Source organism: Cucurbita pepo, chromosome LG18 (assembly GCF_002806865.2).
Source record: "Cucurbita pepo subsp. pepo cultivar mu-cu-16 chromosome LG18, ASM280686v2, whole genome shotgun sequence".
Lineage (NCBI taxonomy): Eukaryota > Viridiplantae > Streptophyta > Magnoliopsida > Cucurbitales > Cucurbitaceae > Cucurbita > Cucurbita pepo.
In genome coordinates this window covers 7,203,284-7,219,726 of record NC_036655.1, presented here as the reverse complement: position 1 = coordinate 7,219,726, position 16,443 = coordinate 7,203,284, and the positions used below count along the sequence as shown (strand labels likewise).

The 16,443-nt window shown below is 36.7% G+C and overlaps 2 protein-coding genes across 2 annotated transcripts; both read right to left on the bottom strand.

Annotated features, from left to right (window-relative positions):
- Positions 1 to 677: 677 nt before the first annotated feature.
- On the bottom strand, positions 678 to 9,908 carry LOC111780449 (DNA mismatch repair protein MSH2). Its single transcript, XM_023660868.1, has 13 exons — positions 9,680 to 9,908; positions 9,533 to 9,582; positions 9,184 to 9,216; positions 7,784 to 8,857; positions 7,002 to 7,556; positions 6,816 to 6,926; positions 6,624 to 6,713; positions 6,437 to 6,508; positions 6,119 to 6,229; positions 4,547 to 4,673; positions 3,620 to 3,822; positions 2,689 to 2,841; positions 678 to 1,176 (listed from the first exon to the last, which is right to left on the bottom strand). Exons 1-13 carry the CDS (start codon positions 9,726 to 9,728, stop codon positions 976 to 978), a joined length of 2,829 nt encoding a protein of 942 aa, XP_023516636.1. The 5' UTR covers positions 9,729 to 9,908; the 3' UTR covers positions 678 to 975.
- A 3,661-nt stretch (positions 9,909 to 13,569) lies between these two features.
- On the bottom strand, positions 13,570 to 15,202 carry LOC111780592 (transcription factor TCP18). The gene is made up of 2 exons (XM_023661027.1): positions 13,901 to 15,202; positions 13,570 to 13,764 (listed from the first exon to the last, which is right to left on the bottom strand). Exons 1-2 carry the CDS (start codon positions 14,762 to 14,764, stop codon positions 13,693 to 13,695), a joined length of 936 nt encoding a protein of 311 aa, XP_023516795.1. The 5' UTR covers positions 14,765 to 15,202; the 3' UTR covers positions 13,570 to 13,692.
- Positions 15,203 to 16,443: the final 1,241 nt, after the last annotated feature.

The following is a 16,443-nucleotide window of genomic DNA, read 5'->3' as shown; positions in this document are numbered from 1 at the left end:
AGTCAATATAATGTTTGAATATACTGTCATAATAGTTGGTGGACATTGTGAGAGCCAAATAGGGGTAGACAGAATAAAACATATATTTAAATTAAGCTCCAACTGCCGACAGGTCAATGACATTTTTTATTGGACAGAATGGCCCTACTATTTGTTTCGGAAACCTATGTCCTAACATAATCGGATAATGGGACGATGATATTTTTAATAATCGGATAATGGGAAAATTCAACAAGTGGTGGATGAGGCACTTCACAAATTCAAGGAGCCGTTTTGTAAGCATTGAGGGCTCCTCTCAATATGCATATGTATATATATCTATGTGCTTTCTTTTTCGGATTTTCTCTCCAAATTTTTAGAACGTGTCTACTAGGAAGAGGTTTATATTTCCTTATAAAAAAAAATGTTTCATTCTCTTCTCTAACCAACGTGGGATCTCACAATCCACCCTCTTTTCGAGACCCAGCGTCTTCGCTGGCACTCGTTCCCTTTTCCAATCGATGTGAGACCTCTCAATGTACCCCCTTCGAAGCCCAACGTCCTTGTTGGCACATTGTCTCATGTCCACCCCCTTCGGAGCTTAGCCTCCTCGCTAGCATATCGTCCGGTGCCTAGTTCCGACACTATTTGTAACGGCTTAAATAAAACACGTTTGCTAGGGATTGGTTTACACACTCTTATAAACAATGTTTCATTCTTCTCTCCACCCAATGTGAGATCTCACTAATATACATATATTAGCTAATTAACTAGTAATCAAGGAACATATAAAACCATGATAGAAGTAGTCTGCAGATTCCATAGTCTCCAAGCATTCCCCTTCTTGCTTTGATTCATAATTAACTTTTCCCCTCCACACAAAAAATAGCCAGCGCTCACCAAAATTGTGAGGGAGGATACTAAACAAACATCTCCTTCACGCCTTACCAAGCTGTACAAAGATCACAAGACAAGAATGAGGTAGCAGGCACCGCCTTAAAGGAATTGTTGGAGCCAATTAGAGTCCACGGCATCCTTCTTCAAACCATCTCGTAATTGGCTCACTTGTTGTAGAGCTTCCTTCAGATCCATTTTATCCAATGGAAGATTAGCAAACTCCTCTAAAAACTGGCGAGCCCGCGCTACACCTTTGGACATGTCTTCTGAACCAAACTCGCGTTTTCGCTTTGATGGTATCTGTGTATAATGGTATTGTACATAAGTAAAGGCATATAACACATGACTAGAATATCTATATATTTAACAGTAATACATGCATCTGCATGCACTCATACATTTTTTAGAGTAGTATTCAACTTGAGCGTAGCTCAATTAGTTAAGATATATACCCTTGATGAAGAGTTCGAAGTTTAAATCCCTCCATTCAATATGATGTTGAACAAAAATAACAGCAAAAATAATTACGGGCATCACTCTAATGGGTGACTATTGTGGTGATTTAAGGCACTCTTCCAGAGTTATTGTCATCCCTACGTCTCATCAATCTCTTCAGAAAGATGATCCTATTAGAGAAAAAATCTCACCTGACAACCTTCTGTAATTTACTTGTCTATGAATGTTCTTTATTTATCTTGCAACTTTCAATTTAGAAAAGATCTGTTTGATGGAGAGACCAATGATTTATCATATTTGTTCTCTTTTGCATGTTGTTCATCTTCACTTGGATTCTTTTGACAATTGTATTAGGTTCCTTGTGGCCATGGGTATATTCTCTTCTAAGTCTATGTTTCTCTTGGTTGGTTAGGGATGAGAGGATTAACCCATTGGCTTTGTCTAAAGATCTTCGTCTATGAATTTGAGTTTCAATTTGTATGTGCTTTCAAGTAAGTAATTTAGGATTTGGACCACATTTCATGGAGATTTCATTTTAAGGCTATAGATGTTTCTTCGGATGAGGTTTGAAGTTTGACACATTCTGATACTTCCCTTCTGAATCTCTACAACAAAATTGTTTCCTAATTATCAAGTTGTTGATTCTTAACATTGGGAGTTTCATTTTTAAATTTTTGCTTCCATTTTGGTTCCAAGTTGTCTTCTTGCAATAACCTTGTTCAGAAAGTTGTTTTTTCAGCCCACAGAAAATCTAAAATTGAGCTACGCTTATGTGAATTTAACAAGTATTCGCTCCTTCCCTCAAATGAGAAAGGTGGCTAGCGGATCTTCCACACTAATGCCTCTAGAGAAAAAAGTCTCACCCGTCAACCATCCAGTGAGAAAAACAAGGAAACTTGCTATAGAAAGAAAGCTAGGTATCCAACTCACTTTTTCCCGAAGCCCCTTTCTCTGAAAAAACTATAATCAAGGATGATATTCATAAATTAGGCCTTTTCCTTTATTTTTTAAAACCAAAACTATTCGCCTTTTCCCTTTACATTAGTCCACAGCTTGCTTGGCGAAAAGAATCACATGTAGGATCAGGAAACAAAAAGACCTTGCATGCAGTCAGTTTATTTGTAAGAAAGAAACTTTGTTCGAATCAAACTATGAATATATAGTAGTCTAGATTTCAATACGGTAGGGTGTCATTTAGATTTAGGAAAGAAATAGAAGCACGTGACTAGCTAATGAAAAAGATGGTAAGAAAGGTTGGTCTTATTTGAGTTTCGGATTCATTGATCCCATACTTTGGAGTGTAGATAAGCATGGAATCAATTATTTTTAATGAAAATGTAACACTATAGATTATACCTCTTTCCCGGTGGTGGCTGAAGTAGTTGAATCAGTGGAGAAATCTTCCAGTTCAGCAGCCTTTTCTCTGGCAAGTGCCACGACACTAGAAGGAAAGTTTGCAAATTCTGCTACATGAATCCCAAAGCTTTGATCACAAGCTCCAGGTTCAACCTGCAAAAGACAGAAAAGCGAAGGACCAAATGAAGCTCTGTTACATAAACGAACTTACTAGTTACAACAGCCGGTAATTAAGGGGCAGGATAATAAACTTGATGCCTCCAATTTTAATGAAGGCTGGGAAAACATTTGGTCAAACTAACATAGGTTTGGAAACTGGAAGATTTGACATTCGGATGCATGGTCTAAATAATAATGATGGTGAGTTTTTTTTTTTTTTTTTCAACTTGGAAGGAATAAATTTATAGATTCTGAAGTGGATCATGGGTAAAATACCAAGTCTAAATTCACAAGTGATAGATCGACACTATTATTGAATAGATCTTAGGAAGACAATGCTTGATACTTCAATAAGCTCCCTCTTATAAAAGGCTCACGAACACGTAGACAACAGCACTTTAGGTTTTAGCTTTTCTTTCACTCTCATTGGTCTAATAACTCCTGATCAACATATTACAGATGCCATACAGGTTAGTATAAATCCAACGGAACTTATTCAAATGACATCATCAATGCCCTTCTGTCGTGTCTTCAAACTACTTTGTTATATTAACATGTGTTTTTATAACATTAATGTATTGAGAAAAATATACCACTGGGGTTCCATTTCCTCATCTTTCCTAGAACAAACCTTTTAGGCTAAAATACAGAATCCAAAAGAAACAGTAAAAAATGAAGCATGCTCTGTTATGATGTCCTTGGTCAACCCATCTAATTTAAGACAAAAAAATATAAAATATAGGAAAAAGAGATATTCCTAGCAACCATTTACCTTGTACAGCATTGTCAACTTGTGATTTGATGAGTCTATGTGTGCACTGACATGAAAATTTGCCACACCAACAATTTGCTTTCCATGGGGCTCAAGATCAGTATTGCCATGAGCTAGTGCAGTTAGTTCGTGGAAGTGGGTTGCAAATAAAGTGGGTGCTTTAATCACTTCAACAAGATGTTCACAAATGGCCCATGCTAAACCTGATCATAAGATTCAATACAGAGTAATTTTAATAAAAACCAACTTGAGAAAATAACTGATTTCATTTAAAACCAGTGAACAAAGCATTGTCGTGCATGCTCAAGCATAAAAATTTAAGGTGATGATCGTCATGTAATAAGAAAGTATCATTTAAGATGTATTGCAATTTCCGGCAGGTTAAGTAAAGATAGAGGGATAAATGTTAGTGGGTGAAAATCGGCACATTATAAAGAGTGTCATTTAAAATGTACTACAATTTTCAGCAAGTTGGGTACAATGGGTGAAAAAAGAAATTTTTCATTGGAATAACTGATCTTTAGTTCTTCAAGCTACATGCTTTAATTAATTCAAATTAAAAAAAAAAATGTTTCTTTTAATGAGAAACCAAGCTTTCTTTGAGATATATGATAATTTTTGGTGGTGTAGAGCAGTCTAGAGAGGATCTTTGGGATACCATTAGGTTTAATTCCTTCCTGTGTTCGTCTGTTAATATGGCTTTTTTGGACTGGGGTATATAAAAAGTTCAATGAACGTTGGAGGCTTGGGTAGTCAATTCTTCATAGAGTTCCCAGCCATACACATTTAACAACTTATATGGATATTCTTCAATTCAAAAAGGGCGAGTGGTAAAGAATTGACGATGCACCTTATGGAATAAATTATGAGAACTCTATAATGCAAGACACGTCAGGAGAAAGTTAAGGAGTCAAGAATGAAACCAACCAAATCCATCATAAGTGGATGTCCCACGGCCCAATTCATCAATGATTATCAAAGACTTCTCTGTAGCTCCTTTCAGTATAGATGCAGTTTCAAGCATCTCTTGCATAAAGGTAGAAACTCCACGAAGCTAGAATAGTAAAATGGACATTAGTAGATTTCCACATCGAAGGAAACAGCCGGTTCAAATATACAAGTAACGAGAAAATAATTTAACTAAGAGAAAATTGTCGAGCAAATGCCTTCACAGAAAAAGTCCAAAGAAATTGTTCCCCATCAATTACAATGTTGATTGTAAATACAATTATATATATATAGGACAACCGTTTGGACCAACTTGCACACACCAACTATTTTCATAGGACAACCGTTTGACCCTACCATTTTTTGGTTATGAAAGAAACTCATGGTATATTAAATCTGATGTGGTTACCAAATTTGAACTCATTCTCTCTAAGCTCTTTACAATTTAAATTAGCACTTGATGTCCTACTAAGAACTCAAAAGAATTTAAAATATATTTTTTGTATCTGCTTTTGCCTTTACAACCCTGATTCCCTCGTGATCTGACTTCTAGATAAGATGCTGAACAGTGAATGATTAATTTTTTTTGTAAAAGAAGCTTTCAGCAGAGTCGAAGTAAAGTCAGTAAAATTAATTTCTTGATCCATTTTTTTAAACTTACTAAGGCATCGAAACTAAAGTAGTCCATTGAATGAAATTAAAGCATATAACCCACAACAGTTTGCGGCATTCAAAAACTGAAGTAAACACCACATCATCAGAAGTCATTTATGAATATTAGGACATAGATTGCAGGTAGAGCCAGTAAAAAAGGATACTATGAAGGCCAAGAAAAAAGATTATAGGCCTACGCCCTTTGGTGGGTTTTTTCCCTATCGTGGTTAATTTGAAACCTAAGCAGCTCATTAGTCGCTTTGAATGGCTTGAAAATCTTGTTTGAAAAACTGTAAAACCATGTAGGCTCTCAGACCATAGTAAATACTAACATGTGATTGTGAAGACATAGAAACTAATCAACCAAACAAGCAGTTGCTTAATTGTCATTTCCTAACGTATCATTAAGTGTTCAGCTACAACTAGCCAGGGGTTGGCAGGGCTCCAAGGTTGGTAATGAATGCTTATGCATGCGATGAACCTGGAAATTAGAACTACGAGAAAAGGGTATGTGATAAGCCTCCAGTCATAGACACCTACTCACGTAGAAAAGAAGGGAAGGACAACTAAGTATGTTAAAGGATTGTTATATGTAGAAGGTAGTTTTGATTAGTCAGTGAAACGTGTGAACTAGGCAGTATAGGAATAAGATTGCAATAATAAGGAAAAAAGATAAGTTGATGATGGGAAACTAAGCATTAGTTCTAATCACTGTTCTAGCACGAAGATAGCCCTCCAGTGAAGTGGAAGTCACACAGAGAACCTGTCTCCTTTAACTCCTTAATGGAAAGTAAGAGGAACCATGATTTGTTCACGAAAACAATAGTTTAATGCATGTCAGAAATATAGTATTCAATGAAGGGATATTTAAAAAATGAGTATGTGTTGAGAACTTACTTGACAGTCACCTGCACCTACACGGGCAAAAATGCAATCACGAACAGAAATACTAGCTTTGTCACAGGGAACAAAACAACCTACTTGTGCCATTAGAATGTTCACTCCAACCTATAAAAAGATATTTCCAGTTTTCAGAGTGAATTCAAGTTGCAACAGTATTGGCAAGCTGATATCAAGCCCCTGTGGAACTTAATAATCCAAACTCGGCACAAAAGGAATTTGGGCGAATATGTCATAACTCCAGGCTATTACACCACCAGAAGTTTAAAGATATTTCAAAATAAAATAATGATGAAAATGTCATCAACATAGCACCTGTCGGATAAATGTAGATTTTCCGCCCATATTAGGCCCAGTAATGATTTGGAACCAACTTTCTCCCCTTACCTATTTACGAGGGAAATAAAAGCTTCAAGTAATTAGTCATTTCAAATCTGAAACATAATGACAATAAATAAGAATAGAATTAACGTATTCTTGATTATCCAAACAAGCCACTCACTAATTTACAATCATTTGGTATGAAATTAACCCAGTCTTGGGCCTCCACACAGGGGTGCCTACTTCCTTCCAATATAATATTTCCCTCATCCTGTTGCAGAAGGCCGGCAACAAATTAATTTTGAGTGAGTGTAGCTTTTATGTAAGATTCAAATCTATTGGTGCTCAGGATAATCAACAGTAAAAAAGATACCGATGATGTGATGTCTGGCCTAGTATAAGGAGTTGGACAGCTAGAGGCTAAATCAGCAAAACCAAGTAAAACGTCTAATTCAGAGAGCATTTCCGCCAAAGGTCGGAATACCTACAGTCACACGAAGTTCTTTAGTTCAATTAAAGTGCTAATGAACAATAGATACATCATAGACAGTAAATCCACCTCATTGAAGGATGATGCAGTTTCAATTACTCGGTGAACCAACTCTTTCTGGAAATTCTTGTACTCCTCGACTATTTTCTGATACTGATCACCCAGCTTTTTAAGTTTGGTATTTGTAAACTTCACTCCATCTTTTCGGGTTTCAAGGACAATGAAGTGGGTGGAGAGCTTTTTCCTTACTTTTGGTTCTTCTTTCTTAGTAATTCTAAAAACATGTCCAAATTGTGTACCTTTGTCTAACTTCAAAGCCTTATCAACTGCAAGATCAAGATCATTAGCAACCTGCCTATGCAAATCCTGTATTTGCTGCTCTATCGATTCCTGCACATTCTTCAACTTGGACAGAGCAGGGTCGTAACTAGATGAAATCATATATTCTCCATTCTCAAGCTGATCAAGATCAACAGCAGTTTCCACAAGATTATTGAACTTGTTCAGATGATCATTGTCAGTCCAGATCTCAAGACATTCCATGTACTTCTCCTTGATAAGTGAGGAAAATTGTCCTTCATAATTCTCCAAGGCATTTTTAATGAATGGAAGCCTTATACTTGACTACATTATAATGATGAAAGTCCAAATATCAGAGCAATATGGACAAAGCACAAATTACTATAAAACATAAATCTCACAATGAAAACAGGTAGCAATTTATTCATGATAGTACAAGAATCAAAATTAATCCAGTGCCAAGATTAACAATTTTCATCTCATTATCCAAACCATTTATAAGAAATTATTTCAATTAATACTAATTTTCAGTGGTTCATTTAAATCTATACCTGATAAAGTTTAACAATGTGCTGTAATCCAGCTCTTCTCTTCTCCAGATACTGTGTCAATCGTTCAATATCTGAGATTCTTTTGAGATGTTGTCTCAAATCCTGGCGGAGAGCAGTATCCTCCACAAATGCTTGAACAAGATCCAGTCTAGAATTAATTTCTTTGACGTCTAACAGAGGCTGTTTTAGCCACATATGAAGCAATCTTTTACCCATTCCAGCAGTACAGGTTCTATTCATGAGACCAAACAGGCTGAAGTTTTTGTTTGCATCAGTTTTACTTTCTAGGACATTTAATGCTCTCATGGCAGCAGAGTCTAACCTCATGTAGCTATCAAGATTGTATTTCTGGATGTTGTAGTTTCCATAATTGCTTTCATCTGCCAGTAATTCTGCATAAGCCAGCAATGCTCCTAAGGCAGCAGGCGCAAATTCAAATCCAGATACCATATCTCTAACAGGTTCAACAGAACCTTTGACAAGCCTTGAAAGATCCTGCACCAAATCTCTCATTTTAAATTCTGATTTTTTTCTCTCAGTTAACATCACACCACACTTTGTCAATGCATCATGTAGAGGTTTTAAATCACCGAACTTTCCACTGTCTAGAGGCAGAAGGCATTCCTTACAACCAAGACCAACCAGAGCTGACTCCACATTTGTAAAATGGCTATCGTCGAGAAATTCAGCCAACCCCATCAATCTTTTTGTTAAATCAACGTAGGCTAGTCCAACAATGCACCCATTTTCTCGGAAGTTCGGTAATAGTGCCACAATAGCAGGGCTGTCCTGCATTTCATTATTTGCAAACAAAACGTCTTCAAAACTGCCAATATTACCAGGTGAACCACTTTTGATCAGTCTCCAATTGGAACCACTGCCCTCATAAAGCTCCAATGTATGGTCCATTCTTTCCAAAAGAAGATCCCGGGCAATGGATTCAAACATATTTTTGCTGACACTCACACTAGACAGAGCTTCAGATACATTGCCCAGTTGTCGTAAAGCAGTCGTAGTACGGTAATAGGTCTTTGCAATGAAAACTGCACTATCGCCATGGACAGTATAGTAATCCTGTACGATCAAATTCACGGAGGAAGGTAACTATGGCTACATATGCATGCGTATATCAAATTCAATCTAAGATGAGATAAAATAGAGGCATGTGAACAAGAGCATATTCATTTCCAGCTACTAAAGGATAAATACGAAGAAACAGCATTTCAGTCTGATAAAACGCTAGTTGCTTCACAGAAATGATGATAAGAAAGAAAAGTCGATTGAGTTTCGAGTGGTATATTCCATTCAAATAGCATCAAGGAGGCGATAACCAGATCCCAATTCAACAAATGGCATCTGAACAAAATTAATGAATGAAGGGAAAGGATTAAATAACTGACCCGACGATCAAAAAATCGAACAGCTCTTGAGTCCTGCAGCAGAAACATGCAATTAAAATAAGTAACATAACCTCAGCTACAGGAGTTTCTAAATAATTACAACTCTCGCTATTACAGTTAATTAAGCATCCAATTAACGTCCTTCTATCCTGTTTCGCTAAGCACCTAGTTCCAGTAACATCAACTTATCCACGCGCAGACCAGGGAACTAAGGAATATTAAGCAACAATCTTATGCAAAGGAATAGGTAACTTCCATCTAGATTCCTCTACATTTTACCAGAGTTCTAAGAGCAATCACTAAAATTTCATTCACGAAAGTGCGAAACCAACTTGCAATAAAAACTTACGGGGGGTAGGGTTTTGAAGAATGCGAGAAACCCTTGAGCCTGTTTAGCATCTGTCAACATTTCAACCAAATGGATTAAAAATAACTCAAAAAACTAATATGCAGAATGAGAACGGGAATAGAAAAACGACGATTTTGTAGACTGTACCAAGTTTGAGCTCGGGAAGCTTGCTTTGCTCATCAACATTTTCATCCATTTCTTCTGTTTCGTTTGAAGCTTTCAATTATGGCTTTGTTTCTTCGCCTTGTTGTGAACCAGACGTAGATGAAAAACCCTTGGAACTTCGAGGCTCGTCGATGGGTTTTACGTTCTGTTGTGTGCTTGTTGGAAATGGCGGGAAACTAGACACTGGCGCGTTTGTGAGTATGCGCGTCCGCTGAACTTCCCTTTTCTTATCAAAATTCGATGATATTATTATTATTATATTTAAAAGATAGGAATTAACATACCGTTCGTACGAGACCTTCAAAGTCAGAGACAACATCGTACTATTGTGTGAGACTTGTGTTCATATCAAAGCGACTCCGGAAGAAAAAGGAGTCAAGGCTCTTCAAAGTCATAGTAAAAAATGACTAAGACTCTAAAAGGAAAGAGTTAGTCTGGATCGTGAATTTATAATTGGATCATTCAGTTTTATTTATATTTTTGTTAAATTAAAAAATTAAGAAAAATGAAAAACGATAAGGACAGAAAAGAATAGGGGATGGATGAGTGAAGTGAGGAGGGCTTATCAAAAGAGCTTTTGGTGAAAAGGGTACAGTGGCCTAATGGTGGGGTACGTAGGGCTGCCGGCCCAGACCTCAGACACTAGCTACTTGGACTTTGTGGGCTCTGGATGGCCCCACTCGCCTATGCTCTACACTTTCTGCACCCCATCTCCCTTGCCTATCACCAAATCCACGCCTACTAAACAAAATATTCTAATATTACCATTTTCTACCCCTTTTTTTTTATATATATAAATCTTCAAATTATAAGTTTATCTCTGTATTTATTTAATTTGAAATTTTTAAAAATTAATTAATTAATCTATTATACGATTCATTTAAGATTCCATCTGCAAAAGCAAAGTTTACACTGATATGACTCATCATCATTCAGCTACTGCATTTCTTTTTCTTATTGCTAGTCACATGTACCCGAACAAGTAGACACTTGGAGCGTGAACATAAAGCTCTTTATGACACAATCAAGAATTCACTTGGTCTAATTGAGGTAGCTATTCATTTAAGACGTGCCATTTGGCGTCCATTTGTGATAAGTTTTGTTTATTTGGTGTTAATGAAAATAGAGTTAATTCCATGCAGAGCGGAGTGTTAGGTAAAGAGAGACAAAATCACGCAAACCCATCAAGCGCAGATTACAGTGACGCACCCTATAGGGATGCCACCATAACTCTCTCGCCCTTTCTCTCTTTCTAATTAATTCCTCTGTCCTTTTCTCCTCCCTCATTTGAACCCTCCCCTTCAACACCCACAACCCGAAATCGACATTAAAAGACAGCATTTTTAAGCATTAGGGCAACTGTCCCCATTGCAGGTGCCGGAAAGGTCTTGGTGGGCACACTGGTCATGCCTCCCAAAGCAGTGCAAAACCCAGGTTCTTCTACTCATCCTTAACCATATATACTGTGTGTAGATAATATAGAGTTGGTTTAGTCGAGTGGGGTAATGAAAATGGTGGCATCATTCCAATCTCCCAACTTTGCTCTTTTGGTGTATTACTGTGCAACATACACTTCCACTTTATCTTTCAGATCCAATGAATTGGATCACAAACTTATTATTTTTTTTTTTTTTTTTTTTTTTTAAAAAAAACCTTAATCATATTTCTTTTGATTCTAATCTTTGATTCCACCCCCAAATTTCATGTTTTTATTCCATTTATTTCAGTCCCCTTCATCATTATTCTTACATTTCTTGAGTTTGAGTTTAAAGCTGAAATTAAACCCCCAAATACCAAACGCATTAAAATTAATTTTAACTTCATACTCTAATCAAGATGGTTATAAGAACCGTCTCGAACATGAGTTTATAAATAAAGAATACTATTTCATTAAAGAATGAAATTAACCTAGGGTAAAAAATGGGGAGGGGAGAAGTGATTATTATTATTATTATTATTAGAGGTACAATGGAGATAGAGATTCCCTCCGGTAAAAAATGGGGCAACAATGTGTCTGTTACTGACTGTCCTTTGGTGTACTCAAACCAACAATGGCGCCCGTTCCCTTCCTCCGTTCAGTAACTAAGGTTTCAGTTTTCAGCGGCCAACCACCCTATGAACTCTTTGTATACACACGCTAGCTACATTCATGTTTACCCTTATCCTCATCCAAACTGGAAATAAGATTGAAAAGCTTCCAAATTCAATGCCTACTACACCAACCCCCCCGCATGCATTCAAAATAAAAGGTATCAAATCAATCTTGGGATTCAAGGTAACCACTCCATCCTTCGACCCAAAAATCAATTAGGATTGGGAGTAGTCTGGAAAAGATCATGAATTTATAAGCAAGAAACATCATGTCTGTGCTAGCACGAGATAGGTTAAGAATAAAATCATTACAAAAATGAAAGCGAAAAAGGAAAAGGGTTTTTTTTTTCTAACTTTTACTTTACCAAAATCATGGGAAACTCTGTATNTTTATATATATAAATTATTATTGTTCTTCTTGTTTTTTCTCTTTTTTAGCCCTAAATTTTAATTTTTTTTAAATATTGAAATTAATTCGTTTCCATAACGTAAATATCTTCCCGTTGTTTATCTTTTTGTTTGTATATTTATTTAATTAAATAGTGGATGTTAAATTTAAATATTTATGTAAGTTTTCAAACACAGAAAACAGGAATTTAAACCTAATTTCGGAAAACTACAAATTAAAAAAAAATAATGTTTAAAATACCTCTTAATTCACTTGTTGGGGAAATATATATTAATCATAATTATCTAATTATAAATGGATGTGGGGAGAAAATACGTTTAATTATAATAATTGTTTGCTTTAGGTGTTGATTAGGTAACAATCAAAACTCATTTTTATTATTATTTTTTTGCTTAATTATTCTAAAAATTATATTTTAAAATGGATTTCTATTTTTATTTTACGATCAATTTAGTATCCTACAAACATTTTTAGCTATCAAACTCGAGTGAAAATAGTACGAGGTTGAGTTGCTAAACTAATCTCGAGTTGTCAACTAACTATCTATACATATTTTTCAATATTTCTTATTTTCCTATCTCGACTAGTTTGAGATATTCAAGGTATCAAACGACTCTATCAATAAGAGTTCTTCAGAGTCATCAGCATGTTATCCTCCCGTATCTTTGATCTGTTGAGTAAGAGTCTGTCTACCCAGATTTTCCAGTTTGTGTTTATATAACTAAATTACGAAAAGTGGGTATAATAGTAATTTACACGTACTACTTTCCTTTAAATCTCGAGAATTACATGAGCTAATAAAACCTACCCTTGGGGTCTCCATCATCTTTCAACAAACTGCCATACCATATACAGAAACAAATAGCCATTCCTTTTTCATATAAAGTGCTACAACATTATTGGCTCAAGAAACAAGCTTATGTTCCTCTTCTTCCAATATCATCCAATAACCATAAAAACTTAATATATTTATTCGTAATAAATAAGAAAACAAATACCATGTAATTCATTAACATAGTAAAAGTGTCGTGCCATAAAATCATTTGGAATGTTGAAAATTGTTTCTTAGTATGTGTGAATGTAAGAGTTACACAACATATGGGTTTGGTTTGTACTATGTAGTGGATAATTATTAAATCATGGGTCATTCAATCCTTTCTTAAAAGCTTGCCCACCACCCTCCTCTCTAATGCACTTATTGTCAGACCCATTTAAAAATTTGAGCGAAAGATCTACAGGGAGGAAAAGCCCAAAAAGGACAATATATGTTAGGTCAGTGGGAGCTTAGGTGGTTACGTGGTATGTCTTAGTTATATGTTATAAGCTTGCTTACTAAAAACGAAGATCTAAGAGATTTTATTTACGGGTCCGAGATAGAAGAAGATGTTTGGTATAATTATACACTCGAAATAGAGAGGAAAGGGGAAGGGAAACACAAAGCATTCTAAAAATTTACCATTATTGGACAGACTTGAAAGTATTTAAGGGATGAATCTCAGCTACATATGCCATGATTGTTGTCGGGCTCCCATGGTTTTCCAAAGAATTGGAAGTCTCCAAATGGATGCTGAAATGTAAGCCCCAATTATAACAAAATGGTCAGAAACGTATGAACAACAATCTGTACTTCAAAAATTTCTTGGACTTTACTTATTTGATAATGCATGAAAAAATAATTAAGTTTGTGGCTGTTTGGAACTTACCTCTTGGCTCCACCTCCCCATCATCATCAAACCATCATCTGTTTCATCATTTCTTGTTCTTAATTGCTGATCATCAATTTGAGTACTCCATGATGAACTTGTTCTAATAACATCTTGAATTCTTCCTTCAATTTGCTTATTTGTGTTCGTTTGATCCGATGACAACGTTTTCTTTCCACTTTGCAGCTGTTTCTCGATCGTTCTTGCTCTCGCTCTTGCTCTTGCTTTCTCTCTACACTCTTTTGCAAGAGGGTAGTACGTCGTCTTCCTCACAACCCTACCTCTCTTCTCCTTCTTGTTCGCTTTTCGACTTTCCTTCATGTCGATTTTACTATTGACAATTGTTTCGTCGATCCCAGACACGACTTCTCCGTCCGAAATCGATGGACTCCTCATATCGCCATTGCCACCGCGGTCATGGCATGAAAGCTTCTTGATTTCATGTCTAGCTTGAAATAGCAACCACTCAACAGTTTTACTAGCTTTGTCAACACCAAGCATGTCTTGTAGACCAAAAAATTCCCTAGCCACCGGCAACGAGAGTCGCATTCGACGATCTCTCGGTCCACGAAGCGTGTCGATTTTACTATGCCTATCCCTCTTTGAAGAAGCTTGTTTTCTTTGAATCGGCTGCTCCATGATCAGGCTTTGATGAACACGATGATGGTGTTCATCATCGACAATAATTCTCGTTGATTCCGATCCGAAATCGCTTACGAAATTTGCTGGAGGTTCATTCAATAGAATTTGATGAAGCAAAGTGTCATTTTGATGAAGGGTGGGATCATCATGAAATGGAGAAGGAAAGTGGAGAAAAGAATGGTCAGGGAAAGAGATGGAGTCATTAGCATTGAACAAAAACATATCTTTTTGTTCCTTAATTTGGAATTCTGAAGAACAAAGAAGAAACCCTAGAAGAACATGTTAAGAAGAAGGGGTGTTTGTTTTGATAAAAAAAAGGTGGGATCTTTAGAGTTGTGAGTGGAGAGAAGTGACCTAGTATTTGTGCCACTTCACGTGGCTAGTAGAGGATGACAGTGACAGACACAGCTGCTCAGTCCTCCACCGGTCAACCTCCAGCGAAAAGTATGAAAGGGGCTTCATTTTGGATCACTTTTGGAAGATGGGTATGTATTATTGCTGCAAAACATACCCTTTTATGGGGTGATGAGCGATCATTGAGCGTGGGATTGTATTGTTCTTGTTTATGTTGTAATGTAGTGTTTGCAATTTGTGAGGTAATTTGGATGTTGGATGTGGGAAGATAGGGATATGTATATGTATATATATAAGCTTACAAGTGAAAGGACAATTATTTCTATCTCGTGTAGCAGTGTACAATTCTGAATTAGCCTGTGGCTAGAGAAGCAATGGGTCTATCTCTGTGTTGACTGGTTTTTTTCCTCTAAGAAACTAATAATTTCTCTCTTTCCCTACTGTCGCTTTCAACAAAAAGTAGAAACCCCATCTCTCTCTCTCTCTCTCTCTATCTCTCTTTTTCTCTCAACTCACTTGGGAGAGAATGTTGTTATTGCTACTCCATGCGTCCTTATCTATTCAACTTTTTCTTCGACCCATAAGATCTTAAAGAAAAAGTTTAAAAAAGACAATATCTGCTAATAGTGAATGTTATCATAGTTAAAACATCGGGTGATGTGCTAAAGAGGAAGCTGAGTCTCGAAGGGGAGGACACGAGGAGATGTGCCAGAAAGAACACTGGACCCATAGGAGGAGAATTGAGGGGGTCCCACATCGATTGAAGAAGGGAATGAGTACTAGTGAAGACGCTGGCCCTGAAGGAGTTGAATTGAGGGTCTTGCATCGATTGGAGGAGAGAACGAGTGTTTAGGGTTTAGGGTCTCACATCAATTGGAGAAGAAACGGTGAGTGTTATCACAGTTAAACATCGGGTGATGTGTCAACGAGGAGGCTGAATCTCGAAGGAGAGGACACGAGGCCAGAAAGGACACTAGACCAAAAGGAGGAGAATTTGGGGTCTCACGTTGATTGGATAAGAGAACGAGTGCTAGTGAGGGACGCTGGGCCTTGAAGGAGATGAATTGAGAGTCTCACATTGATTGAAGGAGAGAACGAGTGTTTAGGGTTTAGGGTGTCACCAAAAGTAAAATTTTGTGGTTGTACTTCCCACTTGTCATATGCCTGTCTATCTCCAAAACCCTAAACCAATCACCAAAATGGGCAAACCCTAAAAAAAGAAACCTCACTTCTCATCTCACATACCCATTTCACTGTTTCTTCATCTTCCTTTTGCAATATCATTAACTAAACCCTAAGCAAAAAAGACACCCCTTTCTGGCCTAAACCCTAGAAATCCCTTTCCATATATTCATGCCGCCCACACACTCTCTCTCTCTCTCTCTTTAGCCTGACATAATTACTGATGACCACTCATGATGTTATTGCAGAGCTGGGTAATTGGGTTGTTCCAGGGTTGCTTTCATTTGAAAGAAGATAAGCTTCAAACAAAGGGAAAAAAAAAAAAAAAGAAGAAAAAAAAAGGTTCTTTGAATGGGAGAGTGGGT

Bases quoted from the DNA above. Each gene is read 5' to 3' on its own strand.
- LOC111780449 (XM_023660868.1), bottom strand. From the start codon at position 9,728: ATGGATGAAAATGTTGATGAGCAAAGCAAGCTTCCCGAGCTCAAACTT. The intron at 2,842-3,619 runs GTAAATGGTTGC...TGTCTTTTGCAG, and splicing joins AGTTGACAATGCTGTACAAG to GTTGAACCTGGAGCTTGTGA. The intron at 1,177-2,688 runs GTATAATCTATA...CATTATACACAG, and splicing joins CAGCCACCACCGGGAAAGAG to ATACCATCAAAGCGAAAACG.
- LOC111780592 (XM_023661027.1), bottom strand. From the start codon at position 14,764: ATGTTTTTGTTCAATGCTAATGACTCCATCTCTTTCCCTGACCATTCT. The intron at 13,765-13,900 runs GTAAGTTCCAAA...CTTACATTTCAG, and splicing joins TGGGGAGGTGGAGCCAAGAG to CATCCATTTGGAGACTTCCA.